The sequence below is a fragment of the Oncorhynchus keta genome, chromosome 2, assembly GCF_023373465.1.
Source record: "Oncorhynchus keta strain PuntledgeMale-10-30-2019 chromosome 2, Oket_V2, whole genome shotgun sequence".
Classification (NCBI taxonomy): Eukaryota; Metazoa; Chordata; class Actinopteri; order Salmoniformes; family Salmonidae; genus Oncorhynchus; species Oncorhynchus keta.
This window is the reverse complement of record NC_068422.1, coordinates 65,018,134-65,035,721: the sequence shown is the minus strand read 5'-3', so window position 1 is coordinate 65,035,721 and position 17,588 is coordinate 65,018,134. Positions and strand designations below refer to the sequence as shown.

Genomic DNA, 17,588 nt, shown 5'->3' with positions numbered 1-17,588 from the left:
AAAGTGATTATGTGGGAATCATTATCTCACTCCCCCCCCAAAAAATATTTTATACCTGCCAACATCTGAGAGTAGGGGAGGCAGGCAGGGGCCTCCTCAGCCTAACACACAGGAGCATCCACATACACACTAATCCAGTGGGGCAATCTTCTCCTTTTCAGAAGGCAATCCAAGGGTTTGATTTGAGGACATACTATTACTCAGCGATTTCCTTTGGTCTTCACATGTTAACTCGCTGCACTGACATGTAGCCATGGAGAGGGTCAGTATGATGAGAGGTTTAGGAGCAAGAAACGCTGGACACACCTACATACAGTACATATAAGCAAGAAACAATTCCAACTTCGGTACATGTATTCATTCCACTGAATACTACATGGAGGCAGATTCCATCAGATTGGATGATGTCATTGGGAAAAGCTTGTTATTTTTGATGCTGTATTTTTACCCAAAACAATCTTCAATCTTAGTTCACAGTTGAGGCAGGGAAGGCTCTCTAACATAGAGAGCACCTAGAATACAAAAAGGAAATGAAATCAACTGACTGTCAAGCTATAATTTTATAGTTTCCAAAGTCCCAAATGTGTCACATGATTGAACACTGCCCCACACACCCGTTACTCTCACATCCACTCTGCTGTCCACCATCTGTGTGCTGGTTTCACTCTGACAGACAGATGGACGGCACATCTGTGTGCTCATATCCCCTCTCACTTCTGTCCCAACTACACCACACCGTGTGATCTGCTCTGTGGGTCAGAGGGGTCCCAGCTGTACCCTCTCTGTCGTTTCACAGAGGAACCCCTGTTACTGATTTTACCTCACCCGGCCCTGCTGGAGCGCACACACACACACGCACACACACACACACACGCACGCACGCACGCACGCACACACACACGCACACACACACACACACGCACACACACACACACACACACACACACACACACACACACACACACACACACACACACACACACACACACACACACACACACACACACACACACACACACACACACACACACACACACACACACGCACACACGCACACACACACACACACACACACGCACGCACGCACACACACACACCACTGGGACACCAGAGCTGAGAGGTCAGGGCAGGGGGACACTTGACGTCTGGACTGACAGAACCACAGTAAGGGAGGACAGGACCCTCGGTATCTAACCAGGGGGTGAAACAACACCCCTAAGGACAGCGTCAGGGGGGGCAGAGCTCTCCATAGGGTTCAAAGTTGGGGGTAGGGCTGACTGGGCGGAGGGAAGGAGAGGTGGAGTGAAGGGTGTAGGGAGGAAGTGTTAGGAACAGGAGGAGCCCTGTCTGTGTCCGGAGGGAAAGGGAAGACAGCGCTGCCCGGCCCGGCCACAGACACAGCTGGTTCCTGCCAGAGGAAGCCCCAACGGAGGCCGAGGCCTGGTGTCTACCGCTATCACAACCCAGCAGCACTGTTTACCTTCCCCTGGGGAACCACCCCTTTCACACGGCGGGGTCAGGACACACAGACACACACCCAGACTGTTACAGTTGCACTCAGTCCCGGCTCACACGGGCGCCACTGCTCTGCTTTCACTGTGTGGACTAGAGGAGGGTTCAGGCCAGTGCACTGCCCCTCAGCCGGAACAACGAGGAAACGAGGAGCCACGAGGCTAGCTGACCTCCCCCTGCCACTCACACACACACACACACACACACACACACACACACACACACACACACACACACACACACACACACACACACACACACACACACACACACACACACACACACACACACACACACACACACTGTTACCTCACACACTCCTGTTGAGTGAGTCGGAGAAAGAGAAGGGGAGAGAGAGACTACTGGATGGAGAGAAAGAGTATCGGACACAGATAATTACACAAGTCTGGTGGCGCCGTGATCCATCTGAGGTGACGTGTCGTGGACGGGAAGAAAGTACGAGGTAAAGGAAGAGTCATTTGAAGACTGTTAGCTGCATAAAGTAAAAAGGAAGGGGAACTTTAAAGAAAGTCTTGTTCGGGTGGGAGGAAGAAGAAGTCGAGTACAAAAAGACATCTCTCTGTCTGGCAGCCATGTGATCTGGCTGTGCTTGGCTCATGTTCTAATCATGAGAGCAAGAGGACTCACTCTGTGAACTCCCCAGGCCTGGATGAGTCAGTCAGTCAGTGGGTCAGTCAGTCAGTCAGTCAGTCAGTCAGTCTGTCAGTCGGTAAGCACCCTAAGCACACAGGAGAAAGGACATCAACCCTCCGGTCTACACACAGAGAAAGTGACTTGTGTGGTTTAGTGTGTCCCCTGTCCAGTCGAGAGTTCTAGAAACAGACAGAGGACAGGACAACGTTGTGGATTACTGCTGTGGGGAGGGGGGATGCAGAGTATGGCCGCCGAGGTCCACCTGGAGCGGCAGAGGAGGTCTGACCTACGGAGAGCCTCAACCTCAGCCTCCACCTCGGCCAATTTGACCGCTCCTCCCAGGGTTCCCACGGTGATGCTGACCAGTCACAGGGGGACGTTGTGCAGACGGAACCCTCACAGGCTGGAATCTGGCAACCCCAACCTGGCAACCAGGAGCCACGGCACAGCCAACCAAGGTAGGTGGTGATCCTTTTCTGTGTTATGAGAAGTACTACAGGCTGTGCCTCTGTTGGCAGCGCGCTACAGTGACGAGTGATTGTGGAGAAACTCCTGCTGTCACTTCTCCTCATTACGTTGGAGTGATTGATGTGTAATCAGGTTGCGTTGAGTTAGCTCCACATGCTCCAGACAAGACATGGAAATTAGCTTCCTACTGTAGCTCCTGTAACTATGGTGAAACGTATAAAAATAAATTGTCATTTGATTTTCAAGGTCAAAGCAGACCCCAACTTGTTTTCATTACTGAAAGCATAGTTTGTTGTCAAAACCGTATACTGTAAAGATATTAGAAGTCAGTGGCACGTGTCCAAGTGGACTGGGAGGGAAAGGGGTTCAGGCTGGTGAGGACCTGAGGATGGGGACTTCCCTTTGGGCTTCCCCTGGTAGTTGGAGGAGCACACTTCCCTTTATTGTGTTTCTGAGGGGCAAGGGGGAGGGTGGAAGGGTAGGGGGAGGGTGGAAGGTGGAGGGTTGAGCGAGGCTCATTCATTGTCAAGACCAGGTCAGGACCCCGAGAAACACTACTGACCCTATCAGGGCTGTTAGTTAGGTTACTGGGGTCCCCTCCCTTCCCCATCCCTCTCCTGTCTGTTAGCTTCTCGCCATCTGACCAGCACACTCAACAGCATCACTGGCTAAGGGAGAAATATGGTATAACACTAAGGAAATGGGAGTGTCCTTGTTATCTTAGTCTCATACTTTCTTCCTTTATCAAATCCCCTCTTTCAACACCGAGAGGACTGTTTTCAAGCACACACTGTCAACAATGTAAATGAAAATCTGGTAACTGATTCTTAAAGTGGTGTAAAAACTGGAGTAGTACCTTTAGGTAAAAACTTCACAAATCAGTGACGCCAGTAGCAGAGAAACACATGAAAAGCATCAGACATTAAAGCTGTACTTTATAGACTCTAAATATTTAAAAGGGGTGCCGTCTTAGAGGAGGACTAATACCCAACATAGTGAATTACCTGCGGCAGCTCCCATTTCATGGCAGTAATGAGCTTTGTGGACATTTCAGTGATAAGCACTCTATAATTAGGCTTAGTCATAAGCGTCCCCTGTAATTCTCTGATAAAAACCCAGCAGAACTGAGGTAAACGCTGGCCCCATCCATCAGGCTTGCCTCATGTTCCAGGGAGGAACCAATGTCCCTATAAACAACACTCTTTGTCTGATCAGGTAGTTTACCTATTGGGGGGGTACCGTTCAGGCATCATAATGATAATGGCCTTGTGATATTTTCTTTGTGTGTGTGTGTCTGTGTTAGTCTGTGTGTGTGTCTGTGTGTGTGTGTATGTGTGTGTGTGTGTGTGTGTGTGTGTGTGTGTGTGTGTGTGTGTGTGTGTGTGTGTGTGTGTGTGTGTGAGTGTGAGTGTGAGTGTGTGTGTGTGTGTGTGTGTGTGTGTGTGTGTGTGTGTGTGTGTGTGTGTGTGTGTGTGTGTGTGTGTGTGTGTGTGTGTGTGTGTGTATGTGTGTGTGTGTGTGTGTGTGTGTGTGTGTGTGTGTGTGTGTGTGTGTGTGTGTGTGTGTGTGTAAGGCGTTATGAGACGCGGCGCAGGCTTCCTGTGAGGGAGCAGATGTCGCAGGGCTCAGGCACAGCTGCGGCGGCTGATAACCGCAGTGGCAGGGATATGTCGGCACGCTGGCTCCTCTCCCTGTGTCTTATCACCGCGCACACAGCACACAGCACACAGCACACCACAATGAGGAACTGCCGCCCGCCAACACCAGCACACCCTCACAGCCGGCCCTGAGAGAGGGGAGGGCAGGGGAAGAGAGGGGGGCGGGAGAGAGGGAGGATGGAAGGGTGGACGGAATCTAGACAGAGACTTTGAGGGAAAAGGTGGAATGAAATCACAACGAAGCTTTGGATTATTCCTATCATAGGTTTCATAAAGGCTCAGCTCTTCCTAATCCTCCATGGCTAGAGAAAGGCATATGCTTTTATGTGCATGAGAGACATTTATGTATTTACAGTGCACACGCTTCAATGGCTACTCCTGTGTTGAGGACATCTGGCTCCAAGGTTGACATATATTCTCCTCTACCTCTCTGTCTTCATCAACAACCTCAACGAACCTCATGTTCGTTCTCTTAACAGAGAGGGGTATAAAACAAGGATGATGGGGGATGGGTCTGTGAGGGATATCATCATGAGAAAGAGAGAATTAGAGGGAGCGAGAGAATGTGAGAGAGAAAGGAGGGGGAGAGGGGGGATAGAGAGAGAGACAGGGGAAAGAGGGAGACAGGGGATAGAGAGAGACGGGATAGAGAGAGACAGGGGTAGAGAGACAGGGGATAGAGAGAGACAGTGGTAGAGAGAGACAGGGGTAGAGAGAGACAGGGGTAGAGAGAGACAGGGGATAGAGAGAGACAGGGGTTGAGAGAGAAAGTGGATAGAGAGAGACAGGGATAGAGAGAGACAAGGGAAAGAGAGACGGTGGATAGTGACAGACAGGGATAGAAAGAGACAGGGGATAGAGAGAGACAGGGGATAGAGAGAGACAGGGGTTGAGAGAGACAGTGGATAGAGAGAGATAGGGGATAGAGAGAGACAGTGGATAGAGACAGACAGTGGTAGAGAGAGACAGGGGTAGAGAGAGACAGGTGTAGTGAGAGACAGGGGTAGAGAGAGACAGGGGGTAGAGAGAGACAGTGGTAGAGAGAGACAGGGGTAGAGAGAGACAGGGGTAGAGAGACAGGGGATAGAGAGAGACAGTGGTAGAGAGAGACAGGGGTAGAGAGAGACAGGGGATAGAGAGAGACAGGGGTTGAGAGAGACAGTGGATAGAGAGAGACAGGGATAGAGAGAGACAAGGAAAAGAGAGACGGTGGATAGAGACAGACAGGGATAGAAAGAGACAGGGGATAGAGAGAGACAGGGGATAGAGAGAGACAGGGGTTGAGAGAGACAGTGGATAGAGAGAGATAGGGGATAGAGAGAGACAGTGGATAGAGACAGACAGTGGTAGAGAGAGACAGGGGTAGAGAGAGACAGGGGTAGAGAGAGACAGGTGTAGTGAGAGACAGGGGTAGAGAGAGACAGGGGGTAGAGAGAGACAGTGGTAGAGAGAGACAGGGGTAGAGAGAGACAGGGGTAGAGAGAAACAGGAGTAGAGAGAGACAGTGGTAGAGAGAGACAATGGTAGAGAGAGACAGGGATAGAGAGAGACAGGGGTTGAGAGAGACAGGGATAGAGAGAGACAGTGGTAGAGAGAGACAGGGATAGAGAGAGACAGGGGTAGAGAGAGACAGGGATAGAGAGAGACAGTGGGTAGAGAGAGACAGTGGTAGAGAGAGACAAGGGATAGAGAGAGACAGGGGTAGAGAGAGACAGGGGTAGAGAGAGACAGGGGGTAGAGAGAGACAGGGGGTAGAGAGAGACAGGGGATAGAGAGAGACAGGGGATAGAGAGAGACAGGGATAGAGAGAGACAGGTGATAGAGAGAGACAGGGTAGAGAGAGACAGGGGATAGAGAGAGACAGGGTAGAGAGAGACAGGGGATAGAGAGAGACAGGGATAGAGAGAGACAGGGGATAGAGAGAGACAGGGGACAGGGAGAGACAGGGGATAGAGAGAGACAGGGGATAGGGAGAGACAGGGGATCGAGAGAGACAGGGGATAGAGAGAGACAGGGGATAGAGAGAGACAGGGATAGAGAGAGACAGGGGATAGAGAGAGACAGGGATAGAGAAAGACAGGGGATAGTGAGAGACAGGGGTAGAGAGAGACAGGGGATAGAGAGAGAAAGGGGATAGAGAGAGACAGGGATAGAGAGAGACAGGGATAGAGAGAAACAGGGATAGAGAGAGAAGGGGGATAGAGAGAGACAGGGGATGGAGAGAGACAGGGGAAGAGAGAGACAGAGGTAGAGAGAGACAGGGGGTAGAAAGAGACAGGGAGTAGAGAGAGACAGGGGATAGAGAGAGACAGGGGAAGAGAGAGACAGGGAGTAGAGAGAGACAGGGGATAGAGAGAGACAGGGGATAGAGAGAGACAGGGGATAGCGAGAGACAGGGGATAGAGAGAGACAGGGGATAGAGAGAGACAGGGATAGAGAGAGACAGGGGATAGAGAGAGACAGGGGATAGAGAGAGACAGGGATAGAGAGAGACAGGGGATAGAGAGAGACAGGGATAGAGAGAGACAGGGAGTAGACAGGGAGTAGAGAGAGACAGGGGATAGAGAGAGACAGGGATAGAGAGAGACAGGGGATAGAGAGAGACAGGGATAGAGAAAGACAGGGGATAGTGAGAGACAGGGGTAGAGAGAGACAGGGGATAGAGAGAGACAGGGATAGAGAGAGACAGGGAGTAGAGAGAGACAGGGGATAGAGAGAGACAGGGATAGAGAGAGACAGGGGATAGAGAGAGACAGGGATAGAGAAAGACAGGGGATAGCGAGAGACAGGGGTAGAGAGAGACAGGGGGTAGAAAGAGACAGGGAGTAGAGAGAGACAGGGGATAGAGAGAGACAGGGGGAAGAGACAGACAGGGATAGAGACAGACAGGGATAGAGATAGACAGGGGATAGAGACAGACAGGGATAGAGAGAGACAGGGGTCGAGAGTGACAGGGATAGAGAGAGACAGGCGATAGAGACAGACAGGGATAGAGAGAGACAGGGGTAGCGAGAGACAGGGGATAGAGAGAGACAGGGCTAGAGAGAGACAGGGGATAGAGAGAGACAGGGGATAGAGAGAGACAGGGGATAGAGAGAGACAGGGATAGAGAGAGACAGGGGTAGAGAGCGACAGGGATAGAGAGAGACAGTCGATAGAGACAGACAGGGATAGAGAGAGACAGGGGTAGAGAGAGACAGACAGGGATAGAGAGAGACAGGGGTAGAGAGAGACGGGGGATAGAGAGAGACAGGGGAAGAGAGAGACAGGGGATAGAGAGACAGGGGTAGAGAGAGACAGGGGTAAAGAGAGACAGGGGATAGAGAGAGACAGGGGAGAGAGAGAGACAGGGACAGAGAAAGACAGGGATAGAGACAGACAGGGATAGAGAGAGACAGGGGATAGAGAGAGACAGGGGTAGAGACAGACAGGGATAGAGAGAGACAGGGGATAGGGAGAGACAGGGGATAGAGAGAGACAGGGGATAGAGAGAGACAGGGGATAGGGAGAGACAAGGGATAGAGAGAGACAGGGGATAGAGAGAGACAGGGGATAGAGAGAGACAGGGATAGAGAGAGACAGGGGATAGAGAGAGACAGGGGTAGAGAGAGACAGTGGTAAAGAGAGACAGGGGATAGAGAGAGACAGGGGAGAGAGAGACAGGGATAGAGAAAGACAGGGATAGAGACAGACAGGGATAGAGAGAGACAGGGGATAGAGAGAGACAGGGGTAGAGACAGACAGGGGTAGAGAGAGACAGGGGATAGAGAGAGACAGGGGATAGAAAGAGACAGGGGATAGAGAGAGACAGGGGATAGAGAGAGACAGGGGATAGAGAGAGACAGGGGTAGAGAGAGACGGGATAGAGAGAGACAGGGGAAGAGAGAGACAGGGGATAGAGAGAGACAGGGGTAGAGAGAGACAGGGGATAGAGAGAGACAGTGGTAGAGAGAGACGGGATAGAGAGAGACAGGGGAAGAGAGAGACAGGGGATAGAGAGAGACAGGGGTAGAGAGAGACAGGGGAAGAGAGAGACAGGGGATAGAGAGAGACAGGGGTAGAGAGAGACAGGGAGCAGTTATCCTCTCTATTTCATCTGCACCAGCTTTGCGGTTTCTGTGAAGAACAGATGTTCGCTACTTGATACAGTGCACCATGCCCCTCTCCTTGCTATCTTCAGTCCCAGCACTACCAACTGTCTGCACACACACATTCTCCCTCTCTCTCTCTTGCATGCCAATGCGGACACAATTGCTTGCCTGAATACATGTGGATGTATTCAGGTGAAAACTGGGTAAATGGAGAACTTTCTACTGCTGCCCAATTGACTTTCTCTCCTGCTCCTACATCCCGCTCTTTAGTAAACATTTCACTTTAATGAGGTGCTATTTCCTGATCCTTTAGCAGGGCTGGTCACCAGCCACCGCTGACCTCGGGGTCTCTTTCACAGACGATGAGCTAAGCAGAGTACAGTGTGTGTGTGTGTGTGTGTGTGTGTGTGTGTGTGTGTGTGTGTGTGTGTGTGTGTGTGTGTGTGTGTGTGTGTGTGTGTGTGTGTGTGTGTGTGTGTGTGTGTGTGTGTGTGTGTGTGTGTGTGTGTGTGTGTGTGTGTGTGTGTGTGTGTGTGTGTGTGTGTGTGTGTGTGTGCGTACGTGCGTGTGTGTCCTTTGGCCCTGCTACGAATTAAAAATCATGTAGGAGAATTACTGTTTAAAACGAAGAGAGCGTCATTTTGAGTTCAAATTCCCATCATGCTTCAGAACGGCCACTTTACTGCACGACCGCAAATAGAATGTCAGAGGGTCTATATGGATGCAATTTGTAAAACCAGCGTCAAACGTGTGCTTGACTAGACGGAGCAATGAACCGTTGCTACATTATAGCAGAGGAGCTCTCTGTCTGTCTCTCTCTCATCCTGTGTTTTATATTCCTTGGCATCGTCTGGTGACTTTAAAGACGTTCACAACGCTGATATGAAAGCTGTCAGGTAGCACACGGCTTCCACGGTCATACCACCTCAAAATAGTCAACTTCAACGTGAGTGTCAAAAACAACCATGGGAAAATGTTTCTATAGCGAAAAGCTTTCGCTACACCCGCGGTAACATCTGCGAAATATGTGTATGTGGCCCATTCAAATTGAATCTGATTTGATTTCGCGTTTACTTTGCCGCACCAGTGCCGTGGGTTGCATCAGAAAGTGTAGCAACGAACACACAGTATAATCCTGAGCACGATACGTTTTCCATTTAGAGGGAAAGAGACGATTTTGTGTTAACCGCTTCTCCCCAAAAATAATGTACTTTTACACTGCTGCCCTTAATGGCAACTCAATAGCAGCGTCCACTGAATGTGGATCCAAGCAGGAGAGCACAATGGAGCTGCGTTCCTTTCAGACGAGAGGCAGAGCGGCCCTTATCTCTTTTCAACACGCCAGCCAGCCTGCGACTGGAGCGAGAGGAAAGGATTTACAATGTGTGAGTGGAGGAAATGCTCCAGTCCAGACCTCGGTGAGTTCTCTCCCTGTAGAGCCTCCGCTGTCCCGTGTGTCCCCGGTCTGTCACAGAGACCTTCATTACCATACCTACACAATGATCAGCCCCTCAATCTACCCCTGCGCATCTCAGACCAGTCCTCCACCACCATCAGATACAGGCAACGCAACGAGGTGGAGAGAACAAAAGAAAGACGGGGGAGAAAGAGAGAGGAGACAAAAGCCGGGTCATTTGTGTTCATTAATGCCATCAAAGGGAAGTCAGGGTCTGAGGACGAGTGTCGGGAAAGGAGGGAGTTCAGTTCATTGAGGGAGATCAATTTAGTTCCAACCTTGTGTTTCTGTTGTGGGGATGAGTTATCAGACGCACCACATGGAGGGTCATCCCATCCAACACATCACCCGACAAAAGACAAAATTAAGAAAAGAATGAGGGGCTGTCATTTGGGGAGCTGACAAGCCGTCTGCCCGTATTCCCAGAGGAGAATAGCACGCCGTCAATCATAATGCTATCATGGTGACAGGAATCCTTTTTGGTTTCACCCCATGCCCCACACACTGTCACTCACGGTCCCCCTTACCCACCCATCACCTCTCCAACATCCAGTATTATTTACTCTAATTAAACCAAAGGACCCAGGTAAACATAAAACATAAGGATATTCAATCTAAAACATACCTTTACGCTCAGTTTTACACACACACACACACACACACACACACACACACACACACACACACACACACACACACACACACACACACACACACACACACACACACACACACACACACACACAGTGTGTGTGGCCCTCAGATGGAACTGCAGGGCCAGGACATGCAAGGCTATAACTCCCCAGCAGGAGAGAGAGGGGCTTTTACCACTCCATCAAGTCCTGGGACGATCCACCATCCATCTCTCTGACAACCCAAATCCCAGGATGCCACATGGAAACCCTGATAGGATGGGTTACTTGCATTGGGGAGTGTGTGAGGGTGTGTACGCGTGTCTGGGTGTGTGTTTAATTCTCCCACCATTCTAAGCCCAATGCAGCACAGTAGCCAGTTATAGTGTTGGTGTCTGAATAATTAAAACAGCCACGGTAAGTATTGAGAAATTGTTTATCTTCGGAAATGCATGGATTGGTGTGTAAACAACACACAACTAGCTCTCTTTCTCTCTGAGTGAGGCAGACGGAACTGTAGAATATCTGATTCATCTTGAGACTGCTCACTGGATGGATCAGTCTTTGATATGGTAGAGAGAGAATCGTGGCAGCTGTCATAAAGAGAAGAACAAATTGCAATGGCAGGTACAACACAATATACCTTATCAGTTCTCCCCCCAACTGAGAGCAATAATTTTAGGCCACAACTCACTCACTCCAGTTCCGTGTGCTTGGTTATAATGGCGGATAGAGATCCCTGTTCCTACTGGTTTGCTTATGGGTCTGTGGCCATTCACCAATCATGTCAATAATCATACAGATTATAAATGTGATGGATTACCTCCAAACTGCATAACCTGTTTGACATCTGAGATGGTCAGTAATACACAGAAACAACTCATCCCCTTTAAACAGTTCCCCTTACCTGTATCTGAGAGAACACCTCACACCCCAGACACCTGACTGGTGAGACAGGACACACTGGATAGCAGCTGTCTCTGTGTACTCTTGACTGACTTTGTTAGTTCTATAGACACAGTAGAGGTGAGGAGGAGAGTGTTTGTTTTGTCTTCAGTAGGCTACCCCTATTTCCTCCGTGTCTGCAACAAAGCGTAAAGGGCACACGGGTGTAGAATTCTCAGCGAGTGAAACCAGATGAACAGTGGTGCGTGACGGTTCAATGCATCAATAAATGAGCACCGTTTACTTTTAGAATTTTTCAAATTTCCGGCGACTAATGCAAACAGGCACACACACACACACACACACACACACACACACACACACACACACACACACACACACACACACACACACACACACACACACACACACACACACACACACACACACACACACACACACACACACACACACACACACACACACACAAGCAGCATTCACTCAAACACATACACACACTATGAGGATGTAGGATGGAATAACGGTAGAACAGTCTCAACCACTCACTATGTTGTTTACAGACACCTTTCAGCCAAAATCACCTTTTGTGATAGCTACTGCACACCGGTATTTTTAAAAACATATTATTTCATCTATATTGTTGCCTATCACTTGTTTTCTTTGGTGCAGATAAATAAATGCGCCTTGACCATGGGCGAAAGTGTCAGGTGAACAAGATTAGGCCTCCCTAGGCTAAAGCAGACATTGTGTATTTATTTTCTACCATTGTCTGATGAGAAGTAAGAGGAAAATGTTCACTGATTGTCAAGTGTCTGAACGAGCAGTTAATTGGGTGGCCATTGGTAGAAATGATGAGATGATGCTGAGGGCATTGCACTGGGAGATTGCCTAGGCGACGAGTGAGGTGGTTTTCGAGCTGCTGTCTGCTGATGTGAGGAAACAGCGGCCCCCATGGGTAGACTTTGGGAAATGATTCTCTATGGGGAAAATGTCAGACAATACAGAATGCATAGAGAATGGTATTAATACTAGAGAATGGTATTATAGCTACTGTAGACGCCCGTATTTACACTATATCAACCCCCTCTGACCATTTGATGTCGGCTTTATATCCTAAACTAAATTATGGAATTAGGCTAATTTAACACTAGGGTACAAATATTCGTTGTTTCTATGCACATAAAATAGGCCTAAGCCAGTGAAGAGAGTTAATAAATCCAATAAGGCTGAAGAAGTAAAAACCTCACCTGGGTGAAAACATTGCATTTCTAGAATTTACTGAGGAACATGATGTAAACTTCTGTACTTGTTTCAAATATAAATCAATAGCCTAGATGTGTGCACAGTGTGTGTCTGTGTGTGTGCGTGAGGTCATAGTTTCATGAGTTTTATTATGCGAGAATTTTTTTTTGACAATATGGAGATTAGACGCGTGCTGTCAATTGTCAATGCTATTGCAGAATCGAGCAGCAAGGAGGCTGTCAACTCGTAGATCTGATGAGGAGAGAGGAGGAGAGGGAGAGAGAGAGAGAGAGAGAGAGAGAGAGAGAGAGAGAGAGAGAGGTTAGGAGCTCCGTACGCATCCTGCTCCAGATGGCGATTTAAACGCAGACAGACGGCTACAGAGGGATAGAGAGAATCACAAGACTGCACACTAGACCCGCGAGCTCAAAAATAATCGAAAACTACAAAAATGAACCAAAACACGAAATGAGCGACAACAAAGAGAACCATTTAAGCGCTCGAAATATGATGAATGTTTTTTATTGACTGGAGTTGACAGCATCTCAAGCCAATTGTTTCAGTGGAATGAGCGGTCCTCGATGCCTGAACAGTTGGATCCGTGGACAAATGACGGTCTGAGAAGCGCGGTGTCTGCTGAGCAAAACCGAGTGTTTTCACTCAGCTTCGACATTATCAAACAAAGGGAGACTCATTTTACGGATGTATAAAGACTTGATATTGTAAACTAATTTGCACGATTGTTTCAAAGTCGTCTACCGAGGAGTAGCATTTGGAACAAGAGGATCCATATGCCCAGATGAATTTCATATTTTTACATTGGATGTAAACCCACGGCGCGCATCGGACACGGATTTGTGAAGTAGCCTATTTTCTCTTGACAATTTTAAGATTACACAAAATATTGATATTTTGTATCGGTTTGCTGACGGTGAGCACAAATGTTAATACTTAGCTAAATCAACTATCTATGTGGTTTCTGTACTGTATTATCCTATCCTTGCTAACACAACATGAGATCTAAAGAAACAGCTCACATTTAGATAACGGAGAGAAGTTGTGATTTTTCCCCCCATCTAAATCCAGATAAACTGTTGGTTTTTTACCATCAAAAACGGGACCGTAAACCAAAGACGTCTATGTACTAAAGGATCGCACAGCTCTGTCTAGCTTTGCGAAATAGTTTTCAATTTATATATAAGAAGTGAATTACCTCATCATTTATTGAACCCGAAAAGTCAACAACACCGCTTTGAATCCAAAGGAAACGAATATTTTTTTTTGTTTGACTGTAAAAGTGTCGAATTTATCTTTTTTTTCTCCTCTCTCTCTCTCAATACCTTTCATTATCAGAGAGAAGGAATAACACCTTAATAAATGGTGTTCAATATCTCCGAAGGCTTTATCCTTTCTTCCAAATAATGAGGATCGGGGCGTTATAATCGTCATTCTTTGGTCTGGATTATTTTCGCTGCAATTACCTGAACCTGAACCCGACCTTCACAAAGTAAGTCACACTATTAGGCTACATGTTTATTGCAAATGATAAAATATAGCCTACTGATTGTGTGCTTGTTCGATGCGAGAGAGACGTTTGGCCACGGTTGCTTCTGGCATAAAGCACATATTGCATTTTATTGTGTAGCCTATTTTGTACCCTTGAATTTGTACCCCTATTTTATGAACTATAGGCGAGGCTAGATGGTGAGGTTGGGTGATAATCACTATTTAGCTAGGTAGCATAGCATAGTAAAGACGTGATTTCACATGTCCCTGATGTTAATATAACTGCAGACATTATTATGCAGATCTTAAATTACAACCAATGCTCTTCCTATATTATGTCAAATAGCATGTCAAAAATTGTATTTTCAAGGGCAATAAAATAATTCCCTTAATCCGATTAGAAATCATGTGTTATTATACCGTTTTTATTGACTTGTTGTTGTTGTTGCCTAAAGCCTGTCAGCTATTTTTTACGGGAACTTTCATTCATGTTATTAAACTGTAAACATTAGTGTTCAGTATAGTTTCAGTGCTTCCCCATTGATGGCGTTGAATCAATTTGTTTCCCTATTAATGGTTTCATTTTGACACAGACACACTGCAGTCGCAGTGGATGATGGTTCTCTTATTTGGACAAAAAACAACAACATACAATTAATTACAGGCTAAAACAATTGTGCTGATGTAGAATTTGTGTTGAAGAGGCAACAATGTATTAGCCAAATTGAAAGCATTGTAGCTTCGATAAGCCATATCAGACACTTGATAAGACAACTTTTCATTGGCCAATAATATTAATGGTAGACTAGTATCAATAACTAGTAGGCCTTTTTCATCGCAAACAACAGAGAAGATAATACATCTTTACGTCGACATAAATATGTATTTCACCACTTTTCCCAGCGATGTTTGTTCATAGCAATTGTGGGGCCATAAGGCGTCTGCCTTCCTCTGGATACAGGTGGTCTTAACATAAATGCGCTCTTCTAGGTATAGTTGGCCCACACAAATGAAGCTACCGGCACGTGATGTGGTGTCTCTGCTGGTGGAGAGCTCCTTGTGTGATGGAACATGGAGGCGTAAATACACAGTTGTTCGGTCAAGGTTGTGGTTTCTAGGGCTTTGTGCTCTCGCATCTGTCGTGTCTTCCTTCCTGTGGCGGTACCTGTACCTCACCACAACTCCCACATCAAAGTACCGACTGAAAGTAGTCCCACATCTAGAGGCCTTGGTTTTGTTTTGATATCTTGTGGCCACCGTCCTTGAGTGATACGTGATTGAAGGAAGGATGCATGTTCAAAGTATTCAGACCAGGCTCTGCCCTGTTTTCACAAATCTGTTATATATATTTACAAGATATCATCATGTGTTACAGAGGCATGGTAGATGATGTATTTCGCACACCAACTGAACGGGCCAAACTGTTTCTAGAAGCCTAGGCTAACATGTGCACATAACCTGGAATAACCTGATCATCTCCCATGGTGTGCACTTCTGGAATAGGTGGCCTGGAATTGAAAGGCCTCTCTCACCTCTCTTTTCCCCTTTAGCGGTGTACAGGTGAAAGACAGCTGCCCGCCCGTGAACCCCCCCCCATGCACTTACTCCGATCTCTCATCTCATGGGTGTGATGATCAGACTCCACAGTGGGTCAATTGCCAGATATTCAATTCACAAAACGGCGCCTCTCAGTTTCAAGGCCAGAAAATGCAATATGGAGCTGGTGTCTGTGCCAGCCTGGATAATGAGTGAGCAGAGCTGTATTGGGCGTCAGAGAGTAGAAGAAGAAGCACATCGATGAGACAGCCTATTGGCATCGCTGCCAGGCAGACAAAGTAACAACATTGCTCTAGCCTAGTGAAAGACAGAAGGAATTTGGTTGGAAGCAATAGTATTTAATGAAACATCTCAAACTAAATAGGATTAGAAGACATTCTAAACTAGATACACACTCGGTATGCCGAACATTAGGAACACCTTCCTAATATTCGAGTTGCACCCCTCCCCTTTTTGCCCTCAGAACAGCCTCAATTCGTCGGGGCATGGACTCTACAAGGTGTCGAAAACATTCCACAGGGATGCTGGCTCATGTTGACTGCAATGCTTCCCACAGTAGTGTCAAGTTGGCTGGATGTTCTTTGGGTGGTGGACCATTCTTGATGATCACGGGAAACTGTTGGGCGTGAAAAACCCAGCAGAGTTGCAGTTCTTGACACAAACCGGTGCGGCTGGCACCTACTACCATACCCCGTTCAAAGGCTCTTAAATCATTCGTCTTGCCCATACACCCATTCAATTGAAACGTACACAATCCATGTCTCAATTTTCTCCTACCGTTCATCTACAGTGGTTGAAGTGGATTTAATGAATTACATCAAGAAGGGAGCATAGCTTTCACCTGGATTCACCTGGTCAGTCTATGCCATGGAAAGAGCAGGTGTTCCTAATATTTTGTATACACTGTGTATAAAAGACAAATAAATGTAACTTAAAGAAAGATTACTCTGTGTGGATGACTCATCATGGCCAAAAAGTGACTCACTTGAGCCTCCACGAACTCTGATATCCATCCGTCAGTGGATTCTTCTCTAAATGCATCTGTAAAAACTGAGGACATTTTCTCTGCTGGACATCACATGAATTGACTATTCAATTGGCCCTGGTGGTAAAGATCAGCTGATAATAGACAGATAGATGGAGAGATCCAAAGGTGAAACCACACTACAGCCGTTCAGCATTACCGCACATTACCACCAAACATCCCCACCGCCCGCCACTCTTGTCCAAAGGCAGATGTCCCCACTTCATCATTAAGTGCCTCTCTTAAAGAAAACCATTCATTACCCCACTGGAGTTTATTCCGTCTCTGCTACTACCACTCTCGTATGGATGTCTCCCTCCCGTTTAATGGGCGGACGGAAAAATACCACAGGAGAAAAAAAAAAGTTATTTTAAAAGAGATACGGTCTCTTGTGCCAAAGCCACATGCCAATAGAGAGATGTTATAGTGCAGTGATGGAGTCTCACCGGCCTCCTCTGGAAAGAAGCAGAGAGGCAGACCATGCAGTGTGTAGCTCGCAGGCTGCTGCCTGACAAACACCAGTCCTCATAGACACTAAGAGCCCCACTTTGAGGCGTCATAACTCAGCCCACAGTGGTAGCAGAAACATACTGAAGGTATGACCAGGGGGTTGTATACTATTATAAAATGGGTGGTTCGAGCCCTGAATGCCGATTGGCTGAAAGCCGTGGTATATCAGACAGTATATCACGGGTATGACAAAACATTTTGTTTTTACTGCTTTAATTACTTTGGTAACCAGTTTATAATAGGAGAGTGTCCTTATTGGTCACTCATGGCAGGGTAGGCCATGCTGTTGGTTGAAGGTGATAGTGTCTGTTGCCTGGTCCACCAGCCGGTTGGTTCGCCAGGTGACAATGTCACAGCACAGTGACCTGCAGC

The 17,588-nt window shown here is 47.4% G+C and overlaps 1 protein-coding gene across 1 annotated transcript in view; it reads left to right on the top strand.

The window, feature by feature from the left end:
- Positions 1-1,343: 1,343 nt before the first annotated feature.
- Positions 1,344-17,588, top strand: part of LOC118382754 (protein CBFA2T3-like) — a 58,594-nt gene continuing 42,349 nt past the window's right edge. The window contains 1 exon segment of the mRNA XM_052480576.1: positions 1,344-2,628. Within this exon segment, the coding sequence (XP_052336536.1) occupies positions 2,402-2,628 (227 nt within the window). The 5' untranslated portion in view covers positions 1,344-2,401.